At 36.5% G+C, this 26,800-nt stretch overlaps 2 protein-coding genes and 1 non-coding gene across 5 annotated transcripts; 2 read left to right on the top strand and 1 right to left on the bottom strand.

Moving 5' to 3' along the window:
- Positions 1 to 1,264: 1,264 nt before the first annotated feature.
- On the top strand, positions 1,265 to 10,371 carry LOC107826073 (uncharacterized). The gene is made up of 12 exons (XM_075230149.1): positions 1,265 to 1,557; positions 1,663 to 1,790; positions 1,888 to 1,950; positions 2,955 to 3,076; positions 3,392 to 3,507; positions 3,596 to 4,403; positions 4,802 to 5,533; positions 7,692 to 7,910; positions 8,036 to 8,131; positions 8,215 to 8,409; positions 8,581 to 8,694; positions 9,841 to 10,371. The coding sequence occupies exons 1-12, from the start codon at positions 1,463 to 1,465 to the stop codon at positions 10,099 to 10,101; spliced, it is 2,949 nt and encodes a 982-aa protein (XP_075086250.1). The 5' UTR covers positions 1,265 to 1,462; the 3' UTR covers positions 10,102 to 10,371.
- LOC142174147 (small nucleolar RNA snoR86) lies at positions 7,409 to 7,531 on the top strand. Its single transcript, XR_012703481.1, has one exon. It is a non-coding gene; the product is annotated as a small nucleolar RNA snoR86 (small nucleolar RNA).
- A 3,154-nt stretch (positions 10,372 to 13,525) lies between the features above and the next one.
- LOC107826088 (aspartic proteinase 36) lies at positions 13,526 to 20,710 on the bottom strand. Of its 3 annotated transcripts, none has more exons than XM_075230146.1 (11): positions 20,614 to 20,710; positions 20,046 to 20,326; positions 19,199 to 19,328; positions 18,861 to 19,111; positions 18,479 to 18,706; positions 17,774 to 17,936; positions 17,485 to 17,558; positions 17,274 to 17,370; positions 17,072 to 17,135; positions 14,428 to 14,499; positions 13,526 to 14,261 (listed from the first exon to the last, which is right to left on the bottom strand). In XM_075230146.1, the coding sequence occupies exons 2-11, from the start codon at positions 20,303 to 20,305 to the stop codon at positions 14,089 to 14,091; spliced, it is 1,512 nt and encodes a 503-aa protein (XP_075086247.1). In that variant the 5' UTR covers positions 20,306 to 20,326; positions 20,614 to 20,710; the 3' UTR covers positions 13,526 to 14,088. The 3 variants fall into 3 exon arrangements, with proteins under 3 accessions (XP_075086247.1, XP_075086244.1, XP_016508527.1); XM_075230143.1 differs by having other exon boundaries at positions 20,565 to 20,669; XM_016653041.2 differs by having other exon boundaries at positions 20,046 to 20,670.
- Between the last annotated feature and the right edge of the window lie 6,090 nt (positions 20,711 to 26,800).

Raw genomic sequence — 26,800 nt, 5'->3', positions numbered from 1 at the left:
GAGAGTTTCGCCTTTTGAATCGCCTCATTCTTACCTTATTATTATATTAAACCCAAGACAAATTATAGCATGCATGATTTTTGGAATTATAGCACTTGCCTTTCTTATTCCCCCACCTCTTGATTGCCCAATGACTGACTGATTCAAGAAGTTTGAAAACTTTGATTTCTCTAATACATGTAGTCAGATGCGGATCTAGAATCTAATGGTTACGGGTGTCGTTGTATTCAATATAAACTTACCGCTAGTCAATAAAGTTGAATTAGGATGTGCATTTGATCGGTTCGTGTAGTTTTAAATTAATTTGTGTGATTCGATTCATTTTGAATTAATTTGGTTTGGTTTGCAATATTTTTTTGTGCAGAAATAAACACGTGATAACCAAACTATCATGTGAACCCATACCCCTCAACCTGGATACGCATCTGGCGACGTACGACCCATCTTATACAGAATGATAAAGGGGCTTCTATGATGATTGAACACAGAAATAGAAATTAAGCATTAACCCTTATCAACTATCTCGTTGCTCCTGGCAACAAACATGCCCGATCGGGTCGATCTAGCTCATTTCACTGTCACTCAATATGATGTTTTGCTTAGTTTGTCTATCTACAACCTTGATTGTTTTTGTGTTTGTTACTTTCTCTTTTTTTGGCTTCTCATCTAACTATATACTGAATCCCTTCTCATCTAACTATATACTGAATCCTATCCTACTTGACCTTTTCTCTATAGGATTGCCAACTGCGACTTATACGAGTCCACTAACCCGTAGTGCGTTGGGTATATCACATTCACTATATTTTTGACAAAAAAAATTTCTTTCTAAAATTTCATTAAATTTATGAATACGAATTTTCATTTTTAATTATAATTTATCTGTTGATCGTTTCACTTCAATTTATTTTTACTTAGTTTTGATACAGCATTAGTATTTCAAAAGAAATCACTAACCTCCTATGTATAGTATAAGTTCTATAGAAATTAATATTTACATAAAATTTATTTTGTATAGAATTTTATTTTTAAAGGGGGTTATGCATCTAATTTTGAACAAAACATACTTTTTCAATAGTTGAAACATATATATTTAGTGTGACTACTAAAGAAAATATTAAATTGGTAACAATCAGTTGACCAAATGGCGTTGCCCTGTTCTAAGTATGTGCCTTTACGAAAGAAAATAAATTGCAACTTAAACTTATCCTGAAAAATTAATTACACACATTACCTTGATTGTTATTTTCTTGTTTTCCCCGTTGTAGCTTGTAGCCCGTAGGAAATTAGAAAAAGAAAAAAGAAAAAAGAAGAGCACTAAAGGCCGGCGTAAACCCGTTCTGAACTATCTTAACCCCCCCCCCCCCCCCCCCGCGAGCTGGAAACAACACAAGTACTTCACAAAACTTCTCTCAGATCTGTCTTCTCCAGCTTGAATTCTAACAACTAGTCGCCATTAGCTATGGCGATTAGGGCTTTTCTTCTGTTTCTCATCTTATTAGTTTCATCTTACACGACTTTTGCTCTTTATGAAGATCAAGTTGGCCTCATGGACTGGTAATTTTTGCAATTTCAAATTTCAATCACTATACTTAACAAAATTGCTAATACTTAATTACTATATGCTTAGATAAGTAACTTGTATAATTTGTGATTGTGTAGGCATCAACAGTATATTGGAAAAGTGAAAAAGGCAGTGTTCCAGACACACAAGGCCGGTAGGAAACGTGTTGTGGTATCTACTGAAGAGAATGTAATCGCTGCCCTCGATCTTCGTCACGGCGAGATTTGTGAGCTTATTTTTAAAAATAATTATTTTTATTGAATTAAATGCTTATTAGTTGAAATTGTTGCTTATTTTGTTCAATCGCGTATTTGTTTTTGCAGTTTGGAGGCAGGTTTTGGGAGTCAATGATGTCATTGATGAAATCGATATCGCCCTCGGAAAATGTATTTTTTTTTTTCTCTTGCTAGTTTTAGTTATTGGAAAATTAAATTTGTTTTATAGACAAGTATATGCTCTTCTTATATGGTAATCTAAGCGGTTTTATTTAGGACTATACAAAAAGAAAATGACTAGCTTAGTATTAGTTTGTCTCCATATTTATTTTTCGATGGGATAATGGTAAAAACACAACTTAAGATAGTGGAATAATGCCTCTGAATCATTAATGATGGACCATGTCAAAGACTTTTTCTTTAGATAAAGTTAGAACTTAGAACTTAGAAGAAGAATTACATCTATAATATTTCAAGTTAGTTGGACTCTCTATATATGTTACTTTACTAGACAGAAGTAAACAGCATTAATCTCGTTAGCGTCCCTGCTGCGAGGAAAGAAGCACATAGATTATCTTTGCCACTGGCTAATTCTTTTTAGTAGAGAACTCGCCTGAATAGTTCAGGTCTCTTTTCCGAGTTTAAGGAACACAGGCTTGATATCTTGGACTCACTGGAAAAGATTGAAAATATTCTCCTTTTTCCATCAGTAGTTTGAAGGGGGAGCCTCAGCGCTATGGTAAACATTGTCGTTGTGTGACCTCGAAGTCACCTGGTAAAGCCGTGAAAATAGCCTCTCACAGAGTACAATAGACCTAATGTAATCCAGCGCCAGCCCTTCCCTGGACCCCGCACATAGAGGGATCTTAGTGCATTGGTATCTTAGTGCATTGGATTGCCATTTTTTTTTTCCCTTCAGTAATTTATTTTATAGTTAAATTTTGAAGGGTGGGCTCATTTTTAACTTGATTTTAGTCATCCTTCCTAAAACTTTAATTTAGTATCTTATGATTTTTCCTAGCTTGATGCACCTTAGTCTTTGGAGGACAGGATGTGCAACTTAATTCTGTTGGTGGAAGAAATGTTCACAATAAAGGCTAATGTTGTAATATCATAATATTATTCGGTACAGGATTTGAGTGCTAATAGCTACCAGACTTCTTATTTCTTTTCAGATGTTGTCACACTATCATCAGGAGGAAGTATCTTAAGAGCGTGGAACCTTCCTGATGGCCAGATGGTGTGGGAGTCATTCCTTCTTGGATCAAATCCCTCGAGATCATTGTTGTTGACTCCAGTAAGTGCAAAGAATTCTGATATACTATTATACCTTACCTTACCCAAAAAAAGAGAAGAGAAGGAATTCTGATATACTATTTATTCCTATTACAAATACTTGTGAAATGTTCTTACCTTTCTTGTTAAAAAACCCAAATATTTGTGAAATGTGTATTAGCACCAAAATTCTACCCTTTGCATTTTGCAACTTATAGTTGAATTTAAGTTTAGTAATTTCACGTAAGATGCTTGGAGATAATGTTATTGCCATGTTGAGTAAGAGGCTGAGAAGTCAGTAAGATCGATATACAAATCTTTTATTTTCTTTGCTCAGGCAAATTTTGGAGCTGACAAGGACAATGTGATTCTGGTTTATGGAAGTGGTTACCTGCATGCTGTTTCAAGCATTGACGGTGACATTCTCTGGAAGAAGGATTTGGCACAGAAAGGGTTTGGAAACTTCACTAGACTAGTTTACTGTTCTTCTGACTCTTGATTTATGAAAAAGGTCATCTAATCTGTAGTTTCTTAACTGCAGCATCGACGTTCATCATTTGGTTCATCTCGAAGAAAGTGGCATGTTATATGCATTAGGAGTTGGTGATAGGTCCCAATTTGAAGCATATGTAATCAATGTTGGGAATGGTGAACTGCTGAAGCATAGTAGCATGGAATTTCCTGGTGGATTTTCTGGTGATTTGTCATTATCTACAAGTGACAAAGCAGTGGCGCTTGATTCCTCTGGGTCAATCTTAGTCACGATAAGCTTTGTTGGTGGAGAAATTAAATTTCAGGAGGTCCATATTTCCGATCTTCTTCAGGGTTTTTCAGGAGTAGCAGTATTATTACCTTCCAAACTTGCAGGAATGGTTGCCGTGAAAATCAATAGATCTTTGTTATTTGTGAAAGTGAAAGATGAAGGCACACTGGAGGTAGTTGACAGAGTCCCTCATGTTGAAGCCGTAAGTGATTCTTTGTCTTTCGCTGAAGGCCAAACCGCTTTTGGGCTGATTCAGCAAGATGGTGGTAAAATTCGTCTCACTGTGAAGTCTAGTGATGATTGGAAGACCCATTTTCTCAAGGAAAGTATTGAAGTCGACCAACCGAGGGGACTTGTGCACAAGGTCTTCATCAACAACTATATCCGAACAGATCGAACTTATGGATTTAGGGCTTTGATTGTCATGGAAGACCATTCATTGCTGTTATTACAACAAGGTGCAGTTGTCTGGTATAGAGAAGATGGGCTTGCATCTATTATAGATGTAACAACTTCAGAGTTGCCCGTAGAAAAGGCTGGTGTTTCTGTTGCAAAAGTGGAGCACAACCTCTTTGAATGGCTTAAGGTATGAAGCCAGTAAAAAGGTTTAAGATTAAATATACAGAAGAATCAGAATTTGCCCAAGCTTATAATCTATCTTGTAATTTACACAGTTCTCCTTATTATTCTTCTCTGGGAAAAAAACATAATTTTGTTATGAGTTGAGTTCGTAAAAAGTTTATTTGATCAGTCTGTTTACTTGAGGTGATAATATCTAGTAGTATAAGATTTTTGGTGTATCATCCTTTGTGCTTGCTTGTCGTAGAGATAGAAAACATAACCATTGAAGTGTGAACTTGTGTTGTTTGATTTGATGATTACTTTGGTATTCTTATCTTTCTATTTTGTTCAGTACATGATTTTTTATTTTATTTTATTAAGTACCTGATTATTTGTTTTACTTCTGTGCTCTTTTGTTGGAAGGGACATTTGCTGAAGCTAAAAGCGACTTTAATGCTTGCAACCCCTGATGATGTAGCAGTGGTTCAGAGAATGAGGTTACAAAGTGCTGAGAAAAGCAAGATGACCCGAGACCACAATGGATTTAGGAAGCTACTCATTGTACTTACACGAGCAGGGAAACTTTTTGCACTTCACACAGGAGATGGTCGAATTGTTTGGTCTCGACTACTGAATGCTTTCCGTAACTCAGGAACTTGTGAAAGTCCAAGGGGCCTCAAGTTACATCAGTGGCAGGTGCCACATCATCATGCATTAGATGAGAACCCATCAGTCCTTGTGGTTGGTACATGTAGACATAATTCAGATGCATCTGGTATTCTCTCCTTTGTTGATGCATACAGAGGAGAGGAGCTTAATTACTTAGCACCTGTTCATTCCATTACACAAGTTATTCCTCTGCCATTTACCGATTCAATAGAGCAGCGTTTACATCTAATAATAGATGCAGAGGGGTATGGACACCTTTACCCTAGAACTCTTGAAGCAGTTGGTATTTTCCAAAAGGAGTTGGGAAATATATACTGGTATTCAGTTGGCGTAAACAATAATCTCTTAAAGGGGCATGTGGTGAAGAAAAACTGCAAACCGGAGATAGCCGATGACTATTGTTTTGAATCCATTGACCTTTGGTCTGTTATATTCCCCTCAGATTCGGAAAAGGTCATTGCAACTTCAACCAGAAAATTGAGTGAGGTAATCTTTTGGTTCTTTCTTTAAAATATCATTGCAACTTAAGCAAAGAAAATTAAGCGAGGTCTCTTATTTAATCTTCTTTCCCACTTATCAGAAAAATAATGCCAATTGAAATTTTTTGGCTGCTAATGACTAAGTTATGGCTGGAGATTTGTCTATAAGGTGGTATTGTTTTCCTATTATTTAGTTGGTGTGTAGGGATACCTTGAGAGTATATAATATGACCCTACTTATCCCCCAAGGACTTTTTGTGTTCCTATTTTCACCTTTGTAAAAGATGTTGCTTTGACCTTTATCCTTTGGAATGGACTTACATCTAAATTGATCAGTGTAATACAATCTAGCAGCCTATAGTATAAACTCTTCAATTATCAAATATATGTAGCTTGAATCAACTTTTAACTCCATCAAATTATCTGGTTGAACAAGCTCCATTTATAGCTGTCCACACAATTCAAGTTATCTCTTGGAGTAGGGGTGGCAAAATGGTTAAAAGAAAACAGTTATCACCCATATTATCCATTAAAAAATGAGTTGGATAATGAACTTTTTAAAAACGGGTCAAATATGGATAAGAACCATATTATCCATTTCGAAAATGGATAACTAATGGGTTTAACTTTTACATTTGTAAAACCTCAAATTGGGGGTTCCTCAAGTTTGTGAGACTAGGAATTCTCCCAAAAGTGATCATATTCATGAAGCCATGGATAATATGGTTACCCATATGGTTACCCATATTATCCGCCGGTTAACCCGTTTTTTTATCCGTATTAAATATAGTTTGGGTCGGATAATTTATCGATTTTGTTATTACACGTTTTCGACCCGTACCATATCCGACCCGACCCGCCCGTTTGCCACCCCTATCTTGGAGTAGCATTCATTTTCCAAATTAGTTTCCATGTTGTACCTAGATTTCACTGAGTAGACTCCTTTGCTGTCTTTCCACTGTAGAAATTCACTGCCTTCTCTTAGCCAATTCATCTCCTTTAGCTGTGCTGTAGCTCAAGAGATTAATTTTTATTTATTTATTATTGACTACAAGAGCAAGGTGGGTAGTTCTTGGAGGGAGGGAGCCGAGGGTCTATCAGAAACAGCCTCTCTACCCTAGGGTAGGGGTAAGGTTTGCGTACACACTACCCTCCCCAGACCCCACTAGTGGGAGTATACTGGGTTGTTGTTGTTGTTGTTATTATTGACTACAAATTTTTATTTTTGACTACAAATTTGAACTCTTAAATTTATGTCAACTCTCTAAAGAAGCATTTAAGCAAAATAAATAAATCTTGAAACATGCTATAATGGCCTTAAAAAGTGAGAATGTGGTGTAGTATAGTGAAGAGACCAATGGAGGACACACCACAGACAGATGCAGCACTTGTCTAATATAGGAGCTGAAGAGTTCTTTTCGTCGCATGAAAATGAAAAAAATAATGCTTTGGTGTTCAACCAAACTTGGGATTTATGCTGCCAGTTTAGCCACATTCCTTTTTGCTGTTCTCTTTTTTAATCTGTTTTCTCTTTTACTAGATCTTGGTAAATTAAATGCACTTAAGCACCCAGTTAGATGAAGAATGACATGAATGAGTCCGCTTTTGACAGCTGACTAGTTCACTCAAGTCCGAATTACTAAACCCATCCTGCAAGAACAGCAAATATCTTCAAACACACTGACATATAATTCATACTTTTTCCCTTTTTAGCTGGTTACATGGTCCCTCTTCGTGCATAGTTATTGTTGAACCATACAAGTATTACGAAAGATGTCAACTTTCAGAAATCGCAACTCATTATTTCTTCTTATGGTTTTCGAATTTGTTTTTTTCCCTTATTTATATTGATTTGATTAGAATAAAAGAAAGCCAATTTGCAGAGCAAGCGCGTCAATAAACGATGACGAACACTTGCATTGAAGGTTGGCGATATCAATAAGCGATTCTCCGTGCCTTTCACATACTCTTGTTTTGCTTACGGCCTCAAACAAGTCGCTACATTTTTTATTACATTTACAAACAACGCATCAAAACAAAAAAAAAAGTATTACGAAAGACCCAGAAGCTTATGTATAGTTTCTTACCATGCATTCTTTTAAGCTTGTGTTGCTGAACCTGCAGATTGTAATTTTATCTTCTTTTTTGTGTCTTGTTCTTTTCAGGTTGTTCATACACAAGCTAAGGTTGTTGCAGAGGATGTGTTGTATAAATATATATCTAAGAATGTGCTATTTCTGGCGACTGTTACACCTAAAGCAATAGGTGACATTGGATCAGTGATCCCTGAAGATTCCTGGCTTTTTGTTTATCTTGTTGACACAATAACTGGCCGAGTGCTGCACCGCATGTCTCATCATGGCTGTCAGGGACCTGTACATGCAGTATGTTTTCCTTGGCCCAAACCTTGTAGTACTAATTCATTTTTTATTTGAGAAAATAATAGCTATCTGATGTTCCTTTCTACTAATAAGTTACCAAGTATTGTGACACGCTTCTCTCTGTGAAGGTCTTTAGTGAAAATTGGGTTGTCTATCACTACTTCAACCTACGTGCACACAGATATGAAATGTCTGTTGTTGAGATCTACGATCAATCTCGCGCGGTACATTTTGCTACCAGATTTCTTCTTTTCATTTGTTCTCTGTGGCTCTTGTTTACCATATTTGAATTTTTGTAATATTTTAGGACAACAAAGATGTCCTGAAGCTTGTTCTTGGAAAGCATAATCTTAGTGCACCTGTCTCTTCCTACTCGCGTCCTGAAGTGATGACTAAGTCTCAATCTTATTTTTTTACACATACTGTGAAAACAATAGCAGTTACCTCAACAGCGAAAGGCATTACCTCCAAGCAGTTGCTTATTGGCACAATTGGTGATCAGGTTAGAATTGCTAATCACTTGTCCAAACACTTTTAGCGTGTATCTCTTTTGTGGTAGCCGGTAGGAGTGCCATTGCAAGAAAATGCTTTCTTTATATTTGTTCAGGGACGGTTGTGACATTCCTTCCTTTTATCGTAGACTTCTCATGCTCTATATGTTGGTATAATGCAGGTTTTAGCACTTGATAAGCGTTTTCTCGATCCTCGACGAACTTTGAACCCTACTCAAGCTGAAAAAGAGGAAGGGATTATACCTCTTACTGACTCATTGCCAATCATGCCACAGGTGAGAGCTTCCTTTTTAAGCTTGCTGCAGAAGAAAAAACACATTACATTGTTGATCAAAGAAACTGTCCTTTACATACTTTTGATTTGTACCATCTTGGTACTTAATTGCTAAAATTTGCCTACCTTGTTATCAAAAGAAAAAAGAATAAAGAAATAGTCCTTTACATTGAGGATGAGTTTTAATAGATTGAACGCCATAGTCACAAGAGGTCTTAGTCATCATAACAATCCTAGTTAGTAGTGTTCTGCGCTATGAGCAAAAATGAGCATTTTTGCATCATAACCTAGAGTATATGAATAAGTGTTTTGAAGCATTTGATATTAAATCTACCTCTAGACCAGGAATACTGATGTTTAGTACCATATTGTACATCAAGAACGTGTAGAAATCTAGTAAGAGTTGGTTTCTTTTCAGAGAGAATTAATCATATCATTTGAATGACATCTGGTATCTTTTTCACGGTAGATCTTGGGACTTGTTTGGTCTTGGTGAAGCTCTCACTACCGTTTTGAAATGTTAGATTGGGTCACACAATTACTCCTTTCTTGGCTTTTTGTCTAGGATTAAGGGTAGATGGGGTCACATGTTTACAAGTCGTCATAGTGTAGATAGGAGATCTTATATGCTGAAAATATGGAAGTTCTTTGATCCAAAAGAGATTTTTATACATGTCTCTGTTCTTGGTGAAGCTCTCATAGTAAGAGTTCTTTGATCAAATAGAGAGACACATTCCATCTCAAAAAAATAGACACACACTTCCATGTCTTTGTTCAGAACTTGTGCTGTTCTTTCCATTTCTCTAAATTATTTCATGGTAATGTTTTATACATGCATCTTACAATTTTTAAAATAGGAATATGAATTCAAAACCATAGTTATCTCCTTTATGATGTTGGCAAAGAAATGCATCCTACTTGAGTGAGCTTTGACATGGCAAGTAGTACCTCTCTTACATCATATGTTGGTCAGGGAAACTGATTTGGCCCTCAAGATATTCTAATTTCTAATTGCATACTTGCAGAATTCAAAATAGCTAACTGTTAAGCACAAAGGAATATCATAAATTATCACCTGAGCCTTGTTTTCCATATGGGTGACAATTAATCCTTGGTTCTCATATTGATTTGATGGTTGCTCCCGCAGGCTTATGTTACACATGCTCTTAAAGTGGAAGGCCTTAAAAGCATAATAACTATACCGGCAAAGCTAGAGTCAACCACCCTTGTCTTTGCTCATGGAGTGGATCTCTTTTTCACTCGGCTTGCCCCTTCAAAGACGTATGACTCTCTTACTGAGGATTTCAATTATGCTTTGCTTCTGCTTACCATAGTTGCCCTAGTTATAGCGATCTTTGTAACGTGGATTTGGTCGGAGAGGAAAGAGTTGCAGGAGAAGTGGAGGTGAGTCTTTCAACCATAAAAGTGGAGTCGTCGAAATCCATTACACTTCCGTTTATCGTTTTTTTGTTCTAGTACTCACCATTTTTTGTCACTCAAACTTCTCTTTTTAGATTAGGAAGTTAGGCTGAGTTGTATTTTTAGTAATTTTGTAATATTGCCCCTCGTATAGTTTTTTCAACCAGGGGAAGAAAATTTGTTAATTGATATTCATTCTGGTGGCTAGAGATTTAGGTTGTCAAAAATGTCACCAGTGCCCTTTTTGGGCTTTCCATCATGTTGCTGCTTCCTTTTCTTCTTCCCCCCCCCCCCCCCCCTTTTTTTTTTTCGAATGGTAAAAAATATAGGGCTTTCCATCATGCTATATTCTGGATAAACCTTTTCCAATGTAATGCTCAATTATTGGAACCTAAGATTCATGGTTTTATATGGACAAAGGGCAGAATTGACGTTGGAATGAATTCCCTGATCGCACTCATTCAAAGTTGCAAAATCCTTATTTAACGCCAAAAAGTTGATTTTTTAATTGTTGCTATCTTTGGGTATAAGTTCCGTTTCAGATTTTACCAGATAAGAAACTCGAAAGTCACTTCTAGGCTTGCCTTCTTTCAATTTTTATGTTCGAAGCTATATTTTAATCATCAGATCGAAGGTATGCACCTTATGTAAAAGAAAGCATGGCCGGTATATATACACATAATCTATCTGTAACTAACAAAACTTTGAAATACTCTCCGTCTATTTTGATTTATTCATGTTTGACGAGGCACCCTTTAAGCAATTAATAAAATGATAACTTTACTATCACCTCTAATTAAATAAATTGAAAATGATTAGTAGTACTTAATAATAAGAGTAAAACATGTAAAATGATAAATTATCTCTTGGTTAAGTAATTTTTTTTTAGTATAGCGGACAAGTATTGATGGAAGATGGTAGAGTATTGATGGAAGATGCCCAGATTAAGAGGAGATGGCAAACTTACTTTCATAAACTTTTGAATGAAGAAAGGGATCAGGATATTGTGCTAGGCGAATTGGAGCATTCCGAGAGTCACCGTGACTTTGGGTACTGCAGGCGTATCGAGGTTGAGGAGATCGTGGGAGCTATGCGTAAGATGAGTAGGGGCAGAGCGATCGGGCCAGACGAGATTCCAGTGGAATTTTGGAAGTGTGTGGGGAGAGCAGAGTTTTCTTCACTCTCACCCTTCTTTTACTCTTATGTTGTTAAGCATTGGTGGATGAGTGGAGGTGGAGTACGGTGGTTCCATTGTATAAGAACAAATGTGATATCCAGAGTTGTAACAATTATAGGGGTATCAAATTACTGAGTCATACCATGAAAGTGTGGGAGAGGGTGGTTGAAGCGAGGGTGAGGATGACAGTGTCTGTATCCGACAACCAGTTCGGGTTCATGCCGGGTCGTTCGACTACAGAAGCTATACACCTTGTTAGAAGGTTGGTGGAACTATACAGAGAGAGGAAGAAGGATCTGCACATGGTGTTTATTGACCTAGAGAAAGCGTATGACAAGGTTCCTAGAGAAATTCTGTGGAGATGCCTGGAGGCAAAAGGTGTGTCGGTTCCGTATATTATGGCGATTAAGGACATGTATGATGGGGCTAAGATTCGGGTTAGGACAGTAGGAGGCTACTCTGAGCATTTTCCGGTTGTAATGGGGTTACACCAAGGTTCTGCGCTCAGTCTGTTCTTATTCGCCCTGGTGATGGACGCGTTAACACACCATATTCAAGGGGATGTGCCATGATGCATGCTATTCGCCGATGACATAGTTCTGATTGATGAGTCGCGAGCCGGTGTTAATGAGAGACTGGAGGTTTGGAGACAGGCTTTTGAGTCTAAGGGTTTCAAGCTGAGCAGGACGAAGACGGAATACCTGGAGTGTAAGTTCAGCGCTGAGCCAGGGGAAGTGGGCGTGGATGTGAGGCTTGATTCGCAGGTCATCCCGAGAAGAGGCAGCTTCAAGTACCTTGGTTCGGTTATCCAGGGGGGAGGGGAGAGGGGAGATCGACGAAGATGTCACACACCGTATTGGGGTAGGATGGATGAAGTGGAGGTTAGCATCTGGAGTCCTGTGTGACAAAAGAGTGCCACCGATACTCAAAGGTAAGTTTTAAAAGCGGTGGTTAGACCGGCCATGATGTATGGGGCTGAGTGTTGGCCCGTTAAGAACTCACATATCCAGAAGATGAAAGTAGCAGAAATGAGGATGTTGCGGTGGATGTGTGGGCACACTAGGATAGATAAGATTAGGAATGATGATATTCGGGAGAAGGTGCATGTGGCTCCCATTGATGAGAAAATGCGGGAAGTGAGGCTTAGATGGTTTGGACATGTTCAGAGGAGAAGCCTAGATGCTCCGGTACGGAGGTGTGAGCATTGGGGAGGGGTGAGGTAGAGGGCAGCCTAAGAAGTATTGGGGAGAGGTGATCAGGCAGGATATGGCGAAGACTCCAGATTTCCGAGGACATGACACTAGATAGAAAGATGTGGAGGTCGAGTATTAGGGTTGTAGGTTAGGAGGTAGTTGAGTCGTGGCTTACTTCGTACCATTGTGGGACTAGCCATGTAGGGGTTTTGTCTAAGATAGCTAGTAGCAATGTTGTGACTTACTATTTCGCTTTTCAGTGCATGTCCTATTTACTAGCTATCGCTTTTTCTTTGCATCTTTCTTCTAGATTTCATGGTGTTCCTATTGTTCTTATGATTGTTGTGGTGATACTAATATTTACTAATATTGTCTCCCTTTGCTTTGTATCCTTCTTCTGGATTTCATGGTATTTCTATTTATCATATGATTGTTGTTGTGATACTAATATTGTCTCCTTTTTGTCCTTTTGTCTTTTTATTTTTTTGAGCCGAGGGTCTTTCGGAAACAACCTCTCTACTCCTTCGGGGTAGGAGTAAGGTCTGCGTACTCACTACCCTCCCCAGACCCCATTAGTGAGATTTTTCTAGGTTGTTGTTGTTGTTGTATAGCGGACAAGTAAAAATAGACGGAGGGAATAATAAAGGGAGGATGAGAAAATTTAGGATTTAGATTATTAATAGAAGGCTCTTGGTCTTTTAACTTTCCTTCTCCTTTATTTTTGCCCCAACTTTGTTTCTTCTTTCCCTAGTCATTATTCATTTGATGAGCAACAAGATGGACAACGGTAGCATTCAAAAGTCTTCAACAGAAGCTAATGAAGAAGCTGAATTTCCACAAACATTACTATTCAAAAAGTACTATAAGTTACACCGTTGAGGGGAATTTGCAGAAAGATTGGATCGGAAGAAGTGTTTCAAGAAGAAAAAAGATATCAGTTAAGAGTCACTAAAGTTATATAAGATTGGAATCCTCATAAGAACATGCACTAATAGTCTAATGAAAAAGTATCTATTCATGTTTGTGGGGGTGGAGAGAGGACATTCATATAGTACACACTTTTCATTATACCGAAACATTTTAAATGTGTTACACTGCCAATAAGACAGAATCTGACAAGAAATAAGGATGAAAATTTAACAAGCAGCAATGCTTACAACGGCTAATTGCTTTTACAATGATGCAATGTGCATACAGAAACTAGTGCTTTACAAGAAGCCCGGGCCTTCAAAATTTTTACCTTCTACAACAGCTTGACCAACTCGAAGGCCGAAGCAAGAGCACAAATTGCTTTCATCTTGCCTCTAGTTACGCGTCTTCACTTCGCCATCCTTAACTAAGACGTTATTTACATGGCAATTCACTGTAGAGACATCTAAAGGAAAAATCTCTTCGAGGTCAGAAGGAAGGTAGAGGCCTCTCCTAGTCACGTGCGAGAGAGACATCTAAGGACAAACCTTTTCGAGGTCAGAAGAAAGGTAGAAGCCTCAATCAGCTCAGTGGAAAACCTAGTAAGGGAATCAGAATGACACAATTGCTAGCCAACTAGAGTAATATTAATCGGCAAAGCATATTACCAAACGAAAAATGGCAAGTCAAAACTGAATTAAGTTAAAAATGGGGAACCAATCATCAGAACCAACGATAGCAGATGAAATATAGTTCTAGTGTGCCGCGGATTGAACAGCAAACTGCCTGATGCACGGTTCACGCTTAACTGTCCAGCATTGATAAATTCATCCTTGCCAGAGGTTATAGACACATTCACAGATGATGAACCTATAATAAAAACATTAATCATGAAAACCATTAAAAATAGAGAGAAAATCAGAGGGAAGAAGTAAGTCATGTCACAACAAACAACCCCCTCCCCACCCCAAAAGAAAAGGGGGCAAAATAGAGACAAAAGCAAATGTTGACTTCATTTTTGAAAAGAGGTACTTACAATCATAATCTGCCCATCCAATCCTTTGCCGAGCTAAGTCATACACAAAGATCTTATCTTTCAGAACAAGATCTGAAAATCAAGAAAAATACAGTTAGACCAACCTAGATTCTTGTTTATCTATGGATCCAGAATACTCGACAAATGAAGATGCAGAGCAATGCAATAAGTCAACTGACAAGGAATACATGGTTCAAATGCCAAAGCATAGCCAGAACTAATTGAATAGCCAAATTTAGTAGAATGACTAGGAGGGAAGAGGGAAGAGGAAGGAGCTCAAGGGCACACGCATGACTAAAATAAAATTTGCACATAAGATGCATATCAATAAATCAACTACACTTCTGTCCCAAACTAGTTGAGGTCTAATATCATTTGGGGCCATTCTGCTCTATTTGAACCCAATTCACTCTGATAGTAAATAATCTTCTTTTTTTGAAATAATTCACTCCGATAGTACATAATCTTTTTAAGACAAGGGGTTCTCTTAAATCTAGAGGTTCTCTAAATCTCTAACTTATACCAACACTTACAAACATGTCTCTAACCAAATTATAAAGACTCCTGACAAATACTGCACCCAGTAGAGTAAAATCAAGTAAGCCTTATTTCAACTAGTTAGTATTGCCTATATGGATCCATTTCTTCCATAAGGTTTTGTTTATAGTTCAAGCCGTATTGACTCCATGAGATTCTAAGTCATTTGAGACAAATTTTTGAATGTAGTCATCAGTCTACCTCGTTCCTTTCAGCACTTTAAACACAATATTGCCACACTTAATAACCGGTTCATATGGCGGTCTACATAGGACATGGCCAAACCATCTCATGTGACGTCCTTTTCATGCTCTATATGTGCCCTACTTGCACCCTTCAACAAAAGTGATTGTTTCTAATCATGTTCAATCTTATATGATTGCACAACCATCTTTACATCCGCATTTTTATGATATTCAATTAGCGGACATGTAATGTTCACTCTCACATATTATTGTTGATCTCACAACCGTTATACTAACTTATATTTCAATTTTCTAGGAATCTTTCTGTCTAATAACACTCATGCAACACTCTTTCATGTCAACCAGCATATTTTAGTTCTCTGTGTTCCTTCCTCATCTACCACGACATTTCTCTATTCTCCTGGAAGATTTGAGCTTAAATAACTTGACTGCCAGCATTTAGGAACCATAATAATCTAATATCATTTCACCTTAATACTTTTTAGGCGGAGTAAACTTGCATTGCCTGGATAGTATCTTGTTTCCACTTATTCCAAAACCTTGCTAAGTGTTTCACCATGGAGCTGCTTTTGACTAATTTTGTTAATTCACACTATCATCTGCAACTATCATGCATCCTGAAACCTCACCATGTATGCTACCGATTAACTCATAACCAGGATAAACAAGGAAAGGCTCACACATTCAATGCGCATACAATACACGGACATGGGCCAAAAGAAAAGAAGATTAATTCTCTTCACTTAATGTTGGTCATAACATTGTGCTTGGTTTACACATACACACACAAACAAGAAATAGAAAGGGATTAATACCTTTCCGTTAATATTTGGTCATAAATTGTGTTTACAACTGTAGATGTCTTGCATGTACGTATACGGGCATGAGCGTGCATGCACGAGTTGGAAAAAAAAGAGGACTAGGGAACCAACACTCTAAGAAGTTAGAAGGCATGAATAATAGACCTAAAACTTGAAGCAGTTTGGAATTCAAGTCTTCAAGTTGTGTTAGCCAGCAGTGAAAAAGGAAAAGAAAGAACAAAACACCACTCAAAACACGTAGTTAGCTTAATCCCTAGAGTCTGAGGCACCTATCTCTGAGAACAGTCAGAGCGCACTCTCGTAGACTTGTTCTCAACATACAATCTTGATGAGACTGTGTCTTTTAGCCTTTAGGAATAGCCATATTAAATGCAACTCCAACCTTGATTTAGGACTGCAGTCATGTATCCAGTCTAACACCCCTTTCCACGTATTAACTTTCTATGAATTCCACCCTCTGCTGTCTTTCAACATCAAAGTAACAATCACTGCCTCTACAAGATATATAGTTGTCCCACGCACGGAATCCAAAGCAAGTAACTTTGACATAAACTTCGAAAAACTAGGCAAAACAGGAAATATAAATTCCTTGGCACGCTACGGAACATATCTAACCGAATTACTGGTACTACAAGTATACCTATCCTCTGGTCAATCACAATAAAAGAACGGATGCAAAATTAGAAAAGACAAAGGGACTGCAATCTTCAAGCTACAATTTTCAAATTGCAAATCAATGACCTAATATTCTAATAGAAAATGGATGGCCGTGTTTCATCAACATCGATATCTGCAGGAATGATGACTTTATCTAAGCATGCAATCACTAAGGTACATTCCATCTAGGCAGACACTCGCCAAGTTATATTTTTTTTTAAATTAATACAGGACAAGGTATAGTTAGGTCCTTTTTAGATGGTTTGAGTGATGGAGTGCTTAAGCACCCATTAAGGACGCTAGCACACGTAATGATGCAGCAGATATTAGATGTAACCATAGTCCTAGAAGATATGTTGATAAATACACCAGCGAACCCACTTGGGGTTGAGGCATAAATATTGTAGTAAACAAGGAACCAACCTCCTAAAATTGTTACACCTTGATCCTGTTTTTCAAAGCCGATGCACCACATAGCAGCACCTTCCTGTTAGAAACATTCAATTGAGTCACTTAGCTTTGTAGTTCATCAAAAAGACAATAGTGCTGCATATAGCATTGTTGATATAGTCTCAGATGAGACTTCAAGAAGACATTCAAACACAATACAGATTCTGGTACTCACGACAAAGCCCATATGCACAAGGTAGTCTGATGGTCTTAAAGCCATCGATGCACCACCATCAAAGTTTAGAGAAACTGGGGGAAATATCTCTGCTATGCTGTTTTCAGAACAAAACAGGGTGTCATATTCGAGTCACCAAAGCAGTTGGGTAAAGACATTTTTGTCATTAAAAGCTCAAAGTAAATATCTATTGAATTATACAAGGATGAACCTCGAGGACACTAGAAAGCACGGTTTTCCTCGTGAGATGATTGGCCTAACTGATGGTGAAACAGCAGCAGTTATCTGCAGATGAATGATAAAACATTTTTCAGGGGTTTTGATCAACAGTTATCTGCCCTTTTTCGCCAACCCCAACAGGCGTAGTTGTTCTTGTTGTTATGTGGTCAGTTTTTATATTTAGGAGATGTGGATATAATTTTGGTATAGACAAAGAGAGCAATTGGACATTCAAGTTGAGACGGAGGGAGTAAATAAATTGGCAAAATGTAGGAACTTACAGCATTGACAAAGGGATCATAAGCTTCTGTGGCAATATAAGCCAAAGTTGTACCAGAATCCACAATAGTTCCTCGATTGCCAGATGTCGCAAACACTGATGGATCAACAGGCACCAACTGTCCATTAACAGCAATGCTCTGCAGATATACATTGTAATGCGCCCTGCAAAAGTGGAAAGCGGATACAATCAAGCTTGCTACAAACCATTTTCTTTCCTAGTGCCCAGCCAATCCCCGTGCTTATAGTTAGAAAACAAATAATGTAGAAAAACATAAAAAATAAACACATATATCGACATGTTCACACACACACACACACACACACACACACACACACACACACACACACACACACACACACACACACATATATATATATATATATATATATATAACACTCAAAATTGTGCACCGGGCTGCCCTTTTTTATATGACATAGTAAAGTTTCATTGATGTCATCTTCCCAAGACCCAACTACTATATATCTGTAGATGCAAAACCAATAATATAGTGACGAAATTTCAATAAAATCAGGATGTAGCGCATGAGAGGTATATTTCACATGCTCAAGCTGGATCACAAACTATAAAGAACACAACTGTTTTATATCATGTAGCACAAGGCACACTAAAGATGAAAACAATTAAATCTCTATATTCGTCATAAGCAAGAAAAGAAACTTCATTGTACTGTAACAATACGTACTGTGACGGAACAAGGGGACTATATACGATTCTCGGATCCAAAATCTCACCAAGGACTAGTATACCTCCACCATTTCCCTCTCCTTTCAAGCAATGTGAAAATACTTTAGGAGTAATCCGATGAGAAGACAGTTGAGATATTACTGAAAGACCCTGTTGACCAAACCCAAATATCCCATCAATTGCTCTGTCCGTCTTGGTCAAGTCCCCAGACTGAGAGGTGCTGCACCTGTTTTAAATCATATCCAAGTATAAGCTTTGAGTAAACAAACATGGTTTTTTTGTAAATTGGGCCAAAGATATTTCTGGTTCAAATGACCCACAACTATTTCTAATGAAATTTTAAGTATAGATATAGGGGTATTTAAAAAATAAGAACTCACCCAAAAATAATCGGTGCTGAAGAGTTGGCAATCAAAGAAGTTCCCAGGACTGTGTCAAAATATAGTAAATCGGCTACGTAATGGCCAGTTGTGCCACTCCCATCTCCATATTGAAAGGAGTAACCACACTGATTGGTTTCCGTAGAGCACTCAGCGGAGGCAGTTTGAACTATAGAGGCGCACACTTGGTCTGCACAAGAAATGGGAGAAGCAGTTGACGAGATGGTAGCATCATAGAAGTTGAGCTCAACCTGCACCCACGTAACAGTTTATTCCTTCACCACACTTTAAACAAGAAACTAAAAAAGTAATAACAAGATGAAGGGAAGATGAGTTACCCCAAGTCCACTTGTCCGAGGACAATCATCGCAGGAACTACATGTGACCCATAGGATATCACTGCCAGTGTCGATCTGCACATTGTATTCTCTTGGTGGAGTTCCCAGTCTTACTTTTGTAAAATAAAGGCTACAAATACACCAAAAGCATAGAAGAGAGAGAAAGAGACGATGGTCAACAAAATTGATAGTCAAATCAATAAGAATATCCCTCATCCACAAATAACAGAAAGCAAATGCCAAACTGATATAGCTAATGTTCATATTCAGAGCAACACGAAACTCATCATTCAATTGTACCTAAATATTTTGCACCTGAACAAGAAACGATACAAGATAAAGCAAACAGAACTATCACTACCATCAACAACACCATCCAACCGATAATTAACAAGAAAGCACCTAGAAAAGAAAAACAGCACACCAAAATTCATTGTGTTACAAGTACTTTAATACACTTAAAATCAATTACCCTCAAACTAAAACAAAATTTACATCAGAATTCATGAGATCAAATTCATAAGACGTTAATAACACATCAAATAGTCCATAGCTTCCATACATTCACCAAAAGTTCCAAGTTTTAACATCATAAAGAATCAAACTTTCCAAAAAATGACTAAATTAACCAAACAAAACTCAACAACAACAACGCCTCGGTCCCAAACAAGTTGGAGTCCGCTATACCAATCATCACTTCTCCATTTAAGCTCAAGCCATATCATCGTCATCATACCAAATAAAATATAGCAAATATAGCAATATAACTCCACATTAGAAAAAGGAAGAAAACACTAAAAACATCACAAATATAATCTTATCAAATTGGTCGTAACAAAGTAATTACCCGACAAGATAAGGGTCAGATGAACCGACAACAGGAAAATTAACAATACCACCAGCAAAACTCTGCAACATTCGAGCATGCCTAGCTCTGTCCCTTGCTCTAACCTCCTCCAGCTCCATCTTCCCATTCAAAGGAAAAATCCTTTCCAAACTAAGCACTCCCGCCGGCAATTTCTCAGCTCCGAAGGCCACGGCGGCGGCAGCAGCCATCACCGCCGCCACCACCAAAACCACATTCAAGAATTTCATGCGGCATCCCATAAAAAAAGGTTCTTGAAAATGCTAAAATATGTATCAAAATCCACAAATTATATAAATATGAGTACAACCCAGCTCAAGAAACAATAAAAAGATTGGATTTTTAATTTTTTATCAAGCAAAATACAGGTTCTTGAATAAACTAAAATATGTATCAAATACACAAATTATATAAATATGAGTACAACCCAGTGGGAGAAACAATAAAAAGACTGGATTTTTCTCAACAAAATAGATGAACAAGAACAGGAACAGTAATCACTTATTTGGTTTCTGCTTTCAAGAGAGAGAAGATGCAGTGGATTTTTAACCTTTTTTTATTGGTTTATTTGCTTCTGTGAGTAGTATATGAAAATAGAAAATACATGAACATTGAACAGTTATAGTGTGATGTTTTAAAGACAGAAAGCTTAAGCAAGTGATTGATCAAATGGTGGCGCTAGTGAACTGTCAAAAATAGGCTTGTGGTACATGCTAAATTGGAGAGTTGTTAGAAGGGTATTTTGGTGAAAAGAAAATCTTGTTCTTTTCTTAATTTGTGTTTGGTCTTAACTGATAGGATTAATTAACGAAAATTAAAATAATTTAAAGTTACTATTTTGCTGTTGTCATTGCTTTTTCATGACTCTTTTCGTTACTATATATTTGTTGTTATATTGCCGCGAGCCTGCTATTATATTGGACTGTATTAGAATATATCGAAAACAGTTTTTCAAGTTAGGGATAAGGTTGTCTGCACGATACTGAATTTTTTGTTGTTGTTGTTGATGTAAAATAAATTAAAGGGATAAAAAAATTAAAATAAAAAAAGAAAAAGAAAAAGTGAACTTAATAGTCTTGTGTGAAGTAGCAAGGCAATGGGGATAGAGGAGACTGATGGAGGGAAGTTGAGTGGGATCAATGTCAAAAGATAAGTGCGTAGTTCACACGCATTTTACATAGGAAAAATTCAAAATTATTTGAGTTCCAATTTTACAAGTAAATGAAAATTTTCTCTTTCTTTTTTTTGGGTCCATTTTCTTTTTGTGAATCAGTGATTTGCGGAATACTGTTTGATACTTAGCATAAAGTTAATAGGTAATAACTTATATCGAAATTATAATGATGAAATTATAATACTGAGATTAAATAATAACAGGATTATTTAGTGAATATATTTTCCTTAAAAGATGTTTGGTTCATTGGACTAAAACTAGAATATACGGGATATAGTATAAACATGTGTTTAATGTATAATAGATAACAACAACAACAACCCAGTATAATCTCACTAGTGGGGTTTGTAGAGGGTAATGTGTACGCAGACTTTACCCCTACCATGGGGTAGAGAGGCTATTTCCGATAGACCCCCGGCTCCCTCCCTCCAAGAACTACCCACCTTGCTCTTGGGGTGACTCGAACTCACAACTTCCCGATTGAAAGTGGAGGGTGCTCATCACTAGAGCAACCCACTCTTGTCCTAACGTATAATAGATAAGTTGGGCCAAATTTTTATTTTCAATTTTAACTTTGATTGTTCAAAAGACTTTGGAGGAAGTGTCTTGGATGGACATCTTTTTTAGTTTAGTGTTTATTTCGTGACTAATTGATCCGAAAATTATTACTCCACTGTCAATATCGAATATAATAATACCCAATTATGGGATTAATTAATTCCGATATTGCTATTCCGGATTCAAAAGTTCAATCAAACGCACGATAAAATAATCTTGAATCTAATAGCGAGATTATTATTCCTTATCCCTCGTTTGGTATAAACCCTAATACTTTGTTTCTCGTGATTAATTGCTTGTCGAAGAGCATTTTATGTTTGATGGAGATCTATATGTGAATGAAAACGTAAGTTTAGTTTTATTTTGAGAACTCTTAATTACATTAAAAGATACTCTCTCCGGTCCACAATAAGTAACCAGTTTGTTTTAGGCACGCCCATTAAGAAAATACTAAATTCTATACAAAAATACCTAGTATGACTAAACTATCCTTAATTAAATATTAATGTGAGAAGAATTTTTTTTAGGGATATGCACATTAATGTGAGGAGTAAGAAAATTTTTTAGGAATATGCACATAAGGGTAAAAGAGTAAAAACAAATTGAATTTTTTCTTGATTACATAAATGGACACTTATTTTGGACCAAAATAAAAAAAATAAATTGATCACTTATTATGAATCGGAGAAAGTATATTTTTAGTATTACAATTAATCTTTTAAGAAATGAAACGGCAAAATTAGATTTGAATGATTTGTATAACTGATCTAACTAGTTTGAGGTTCAATTCTTATTTACTGAGTGATAAATATTATGATTTGTAAATATAACGTCAAGGGGACAAACAGCAATAGGCAAGAGGACATGTACAAAACAGTAAGGGATCGTTTGGTTTGGAATAAGTTATCTCATGATTAATTATCTCACCTCTCATGAAGATAGAAAATACTATAATTTTGGAATAATTAATTCTTGAATTAATTATATCACGATTTTATCTCAACTAAATATGAGATAAATATATTTTAAATTTAATTTCGGGATTAATTATCTCTTTTTTCTGGTACGAAAAGAGCGACAATTTTGACCCTACAATCTAGTTGGATTTAGACATTCATCGGTAATTGAAAATGCACCTTTAAATTTGTCAGATCTCATCTAACTGCTTACAGAAAAATATGCTATGAAAAAACAAAATAAGAAAATAATTGGCAGCAGACACAATGTTGACAGTTGACTTATTTATGAGAAGGCAAAGACCAACATTCAGAATTAAATTATTTTACCACGATCTACAAATATTTTATATTCAAAGTTATAAAACTGAATTTTTTTTATTCTTGTAAACATTTAATGAGAAGGCACAGACCAACATTTTCAGAATTCAACACAATTCAAGATTCAGACTCGTAGTATGTGTCTATTGTGTATTCTTCTATTTTCCTGCTGTAATATTTTTAAGTTTTGAAATTCTTTTTTTCCCACGTTTTAAATTGTATTTATTTATTATTTAATCTTTCAAAGTTGTAGCACTAAAAAATATTTTTAAAGTCTTTTTATTCATTTTATCATCGTGAATATTTTGAAGTTGTGTTGAAAATAATTTTTGAAAATTGAAGTTGTGTTTGGACATGCATTTTGTGAGAACATGCATTTTTTTTAAAAAGTTAAAGTTTTATGAGTGGGAGAAAAGAAATTCAGCAATTTTTGGGAACTTGAAATTATTTTTCAATTTTTTGTTTAAAAACTTATCATATTCCATGAACAAAAAATATTTTAATTTTTTTTTTTGAAAAAAATAGCCAAAATCTATGGCCAAACGGGAACTAACAAATCTAAATTTTGTCACTTTTACAAATTCCAACTTCTTTTTAAAATACAATGATTGTATTTTCATTAAATATATAAATTAATCAAACATAATAATATTTGGAAGGAATTAAAAACAAAAAAACACTTATACATTCACTATACCTCCATGTAACATACGTGGGTTCAAAACAAATTAACACATATTTTCCAAAACATTGTCCATAGTTTGAGTATAAGTTTTGACAAACATGAAGTGAACAAAAATTGGTGGAGTGAACAAAGATTACTTGTCCCATAATTTTAAACAACTAATTTTAGACTTATTATCCCAACTGTATTCAAATTAAATACTATTACGAGGTTGGCAATAAATAATGAAATTTACAATAATAAAATTCAATGTAATTCTACAAATATGGTTTGAAAAGGGTAACGTATACGTAAATCTTATTTTACTTTGTGCAAGTAGAGAGACTACTAGCATAATTCAAATTTAGAATTGCAAATAATAAGAACCAATTTATTAATGTAGCATCAAATCAATATGTCAGAAAGAATCACACGGTATTCTAGTAGGAGATATAAATATAACGATTTACTACCATGATAATTTATAGTTGTTGGTTGAACAAATAGTGTAAACTTATACGAGGTTAAAACTTGAAGCATTTTGTGGTATGCCAAAAGGAAAGTTAAAAACTTAGTAAATGATGGTTTCTCTGTAGTTTAGCTAAACATCAATATATTATATTGCCTTTGTATTGCTTAAAGATCTATAAGAGAGTATATGTGTTCACGCCCCGAATTCGTGGAGCGCAATCGGTGCTCAATCGAGATAATCCGGTCAAGCAAGCATGATGTATGCTTTTGACCCGACCTTGTCCATGAGTAAAGTGAAGACATAATTTATTAATTAGACCATGAGGAGATCATGTGAGCAACACCAATTTATTACCATTAGTTACTTCCTTTTTTTTAAAGTCTCAAATACATATATTTCATAGTTTGAAGTGGACCAAGCGATTCAAATACAACATAACTAGTTTGATTTTTCCAACACCAAAATACAACCCACACTATGTCTACGGAGTGTAATGACCCGGTCGGTCGCTTTGACTATTGCAATCCAGTTCCCTCATTTACTGCTTAAATTATGAATTACAGTTGTTATTTGGCTTGCCGGGGTAATTGGTTTGGGTTCGGTGAGATTTTGAAATGATTTAGAGCGCTTAGTTCTAAGGTTTAGAATTTAAGTTGAAAATGTTGACCGGATGTTAACTTATGTGTAACGACCCCGGAGAAATTTTGCGAAGGAAATTAAGGTTTGGAGGTGCCGAGTCGCCGCAACTCAGACTTTTTGGGTTGAACAATGCACCGATGTGTAAAGGAAAATTTTGTGGGAAAAAAGTCATTTTTGCGACCACTCTGCGGTCGCAGAATCACTATGCGGACCGCATAATGGTCACAAAGTGGATCAGGAGAGGGGCAAGATTTGAGAAAAATATGTGGTGCACTATGCGACCACAGACCTATTTTGCGATATATTATGCGACCACAGACCTGTTTTGCGGTGCATTAGGCGACCGTAGAATAAGTATGCAGGTCACATAATGATCGCAGACCGGGTCAGTAACACCCAGTTTTGGAGGCCAAATTATGCGGCGGATATGCGGACCGCATACCTGTTATGCGATCGCATAACTGCGTCGGAGCTTCCATTCTTTCTAATTTTTTACCCGACCCAACTTCGATTTATAGCCCTTGAAGCTCATTTTTTAGCAAAAATCTGATATTTTAGAGAGAGGTGAGAGCATTTTAGAGAGAGAAAGTGAAGACTTAGTTATTTATCTATCAATTCTTGTTCAAGGTTTGAAGATTTCACAAGGATCTTGCTAGGGCTTCAAAGAGGTAAGAATTTCTTTCCTCAATCCTTCAATTTCGGGTTTGGAGTAAAAATGGGTGATTTATAATATGATTCTTGGGTGTAAGAGTATTATATATATATACCAATAAGGTTGTGGAAAGATTGTTAAGTTCAAATGGGTAAGGATTGGGTTGAAAATGGTAGAAATCTTCATAGGCTTTAATTGAAGATTTGAGAGTCGAGTTGGTGTCGGATTTTGGTGAAATTTATATGGTTGGACTCGTGGTTGGAGGAGCGTTCATATTCTATAACTTTTATCGAGTTCTGATATGTGGGCCCCACTGACGATTTTTGAGTTAATTTCGGATTTTATTGAAAAAAAATTAGTATCTCCTTATGGAATTAATTACAATAATTGGTATTGACTGAATCTAATTAATTGTGGCTAGATACGAGGCTTTCAGAGATCAATTCTCGTGACAAGGGCATAGCGGAATAAATAATTACACGGGTTTGAGGTAAGTAACAATTATAAATCTGGTCCTGAGGGTATGAAACCCCGAATTTTGGTATCATGTGATTATTTTGGAGGTGGCGCACATGCTAGGTGACAAGCGTGTGGGCGTGCACCGAGGGAATTGTGACTTGGTTCGTCCCGGAAAACTGTAAAGTTGAATAATTTATTGTTAGCTATATGATCTCTATGTGTTGAAGAAATTTGACTATAAATCATGTTAGAAATCATGCTTAGGCTATGTTATAGTACTGTTGAGACCCGTAGAGGCCGCGTACTTGTTGAATTATTTGCTAATTATTATCTTGTACTCAGTCATGATTTTTCTTGCATGTTATACCTTAGTCTTTCTGGATATTTTGTTGATATACTATGTTATCTTTGTTTGGGCTGATCTTTGTGATTCCTGAGAGCCCGAGAGACTTGAGAGATTGAGGACTGAGTAAGGCCGAGGGCTTGTCAGTGAGGTAAGGATATTATGGCATGTGAGTTGTCCGTGCAGCACATGAGTTATCCATGCAGATTATGGCGCTTGGGCTGTAGGAGCCCCTCCGGAGGTTGTACACACCCTCAGTGAGCGCGGGTACCCATTGAGTGTGAGTGTTGAGGGCTGAGAGCCGAATGGTTGAACTGTTGTGATGAGCTGAGTGACTGTTGTCTGAGAGGCTGTACTTGTTTTGCATTTGTTATTGCACTTGGTTGCTATCTGTCATTGTTTTTAAATCTCTGAAAGAATTTATATCCGGATTACTTGAAATTGAACTGTATAAAATTGATTTGACTTAAACTACCGGATTTGAAAGCATGTCTATTCT

This window comes from Nicotiana tabacum, chromosome 2 (genome assembly GCF_000715075.1).
Source record: "Nicotiana tabacum cultivar K326 chromosome 2, ASM71507v2, whole genome shotgun sequence".
NCBI lineage: Eukaryota > Viridiplantae > Streptophyta > Magnoliopsida > Solanales > Solanaceae > Nicotiana > Nicotiana tabacum.
The sequence above is the reverse complement of the archived record's forward strand: the minus strand, read 5'-3'. Positions and strand labels throughout refer to the sequence as shown.

Bases quoted from the DNA above. Each gene is read 5' to 3' on its own strand.
- LOC107826073 (XM_075230149.1), top strand. From the start codon at position 1,463: ATGGCGATTAGGGCTTTTCTTCTGTTTCTCATCTTATTAGTTTCATCT. The intron at 1,791-1,887 runs GTGAGCTTATTT...TTGTTTTTGCAG, and splicing joins TCTTCGTCACGGCGAGATTT to TTTGGAGGCAGGTTTTGGGA. The intron at 3,508-3,595 runs GTTTGGAAACTT...TCTTAACTGCAG, and splicing joins AAGGATTTGGCACAGAAAGG to CATCGACGTTCATCATTTGG.
- LOC107826088 (XM_075230146.1), bottom strand. From the start codon at position 20,305: ATGGGATGCCGCATGAAATTCTTGAATGTGGTTTTGGTGGTGGCGGCG. The intron at 17,937-18,478 runs GTACGTATTGTT...CCACTTTTGCAG, and splicing joins AGTCCCCTTGTTCCGTCACA to GGCGCATTACAATGTATATC. The intron at 17,136-17,273 runs GTGAGTACCAGA...TGTTTCTAACAG, and splicing joins TTGTGCATATGGGCTTTGTC to GAAGGTGCTGCTATGTGGTG.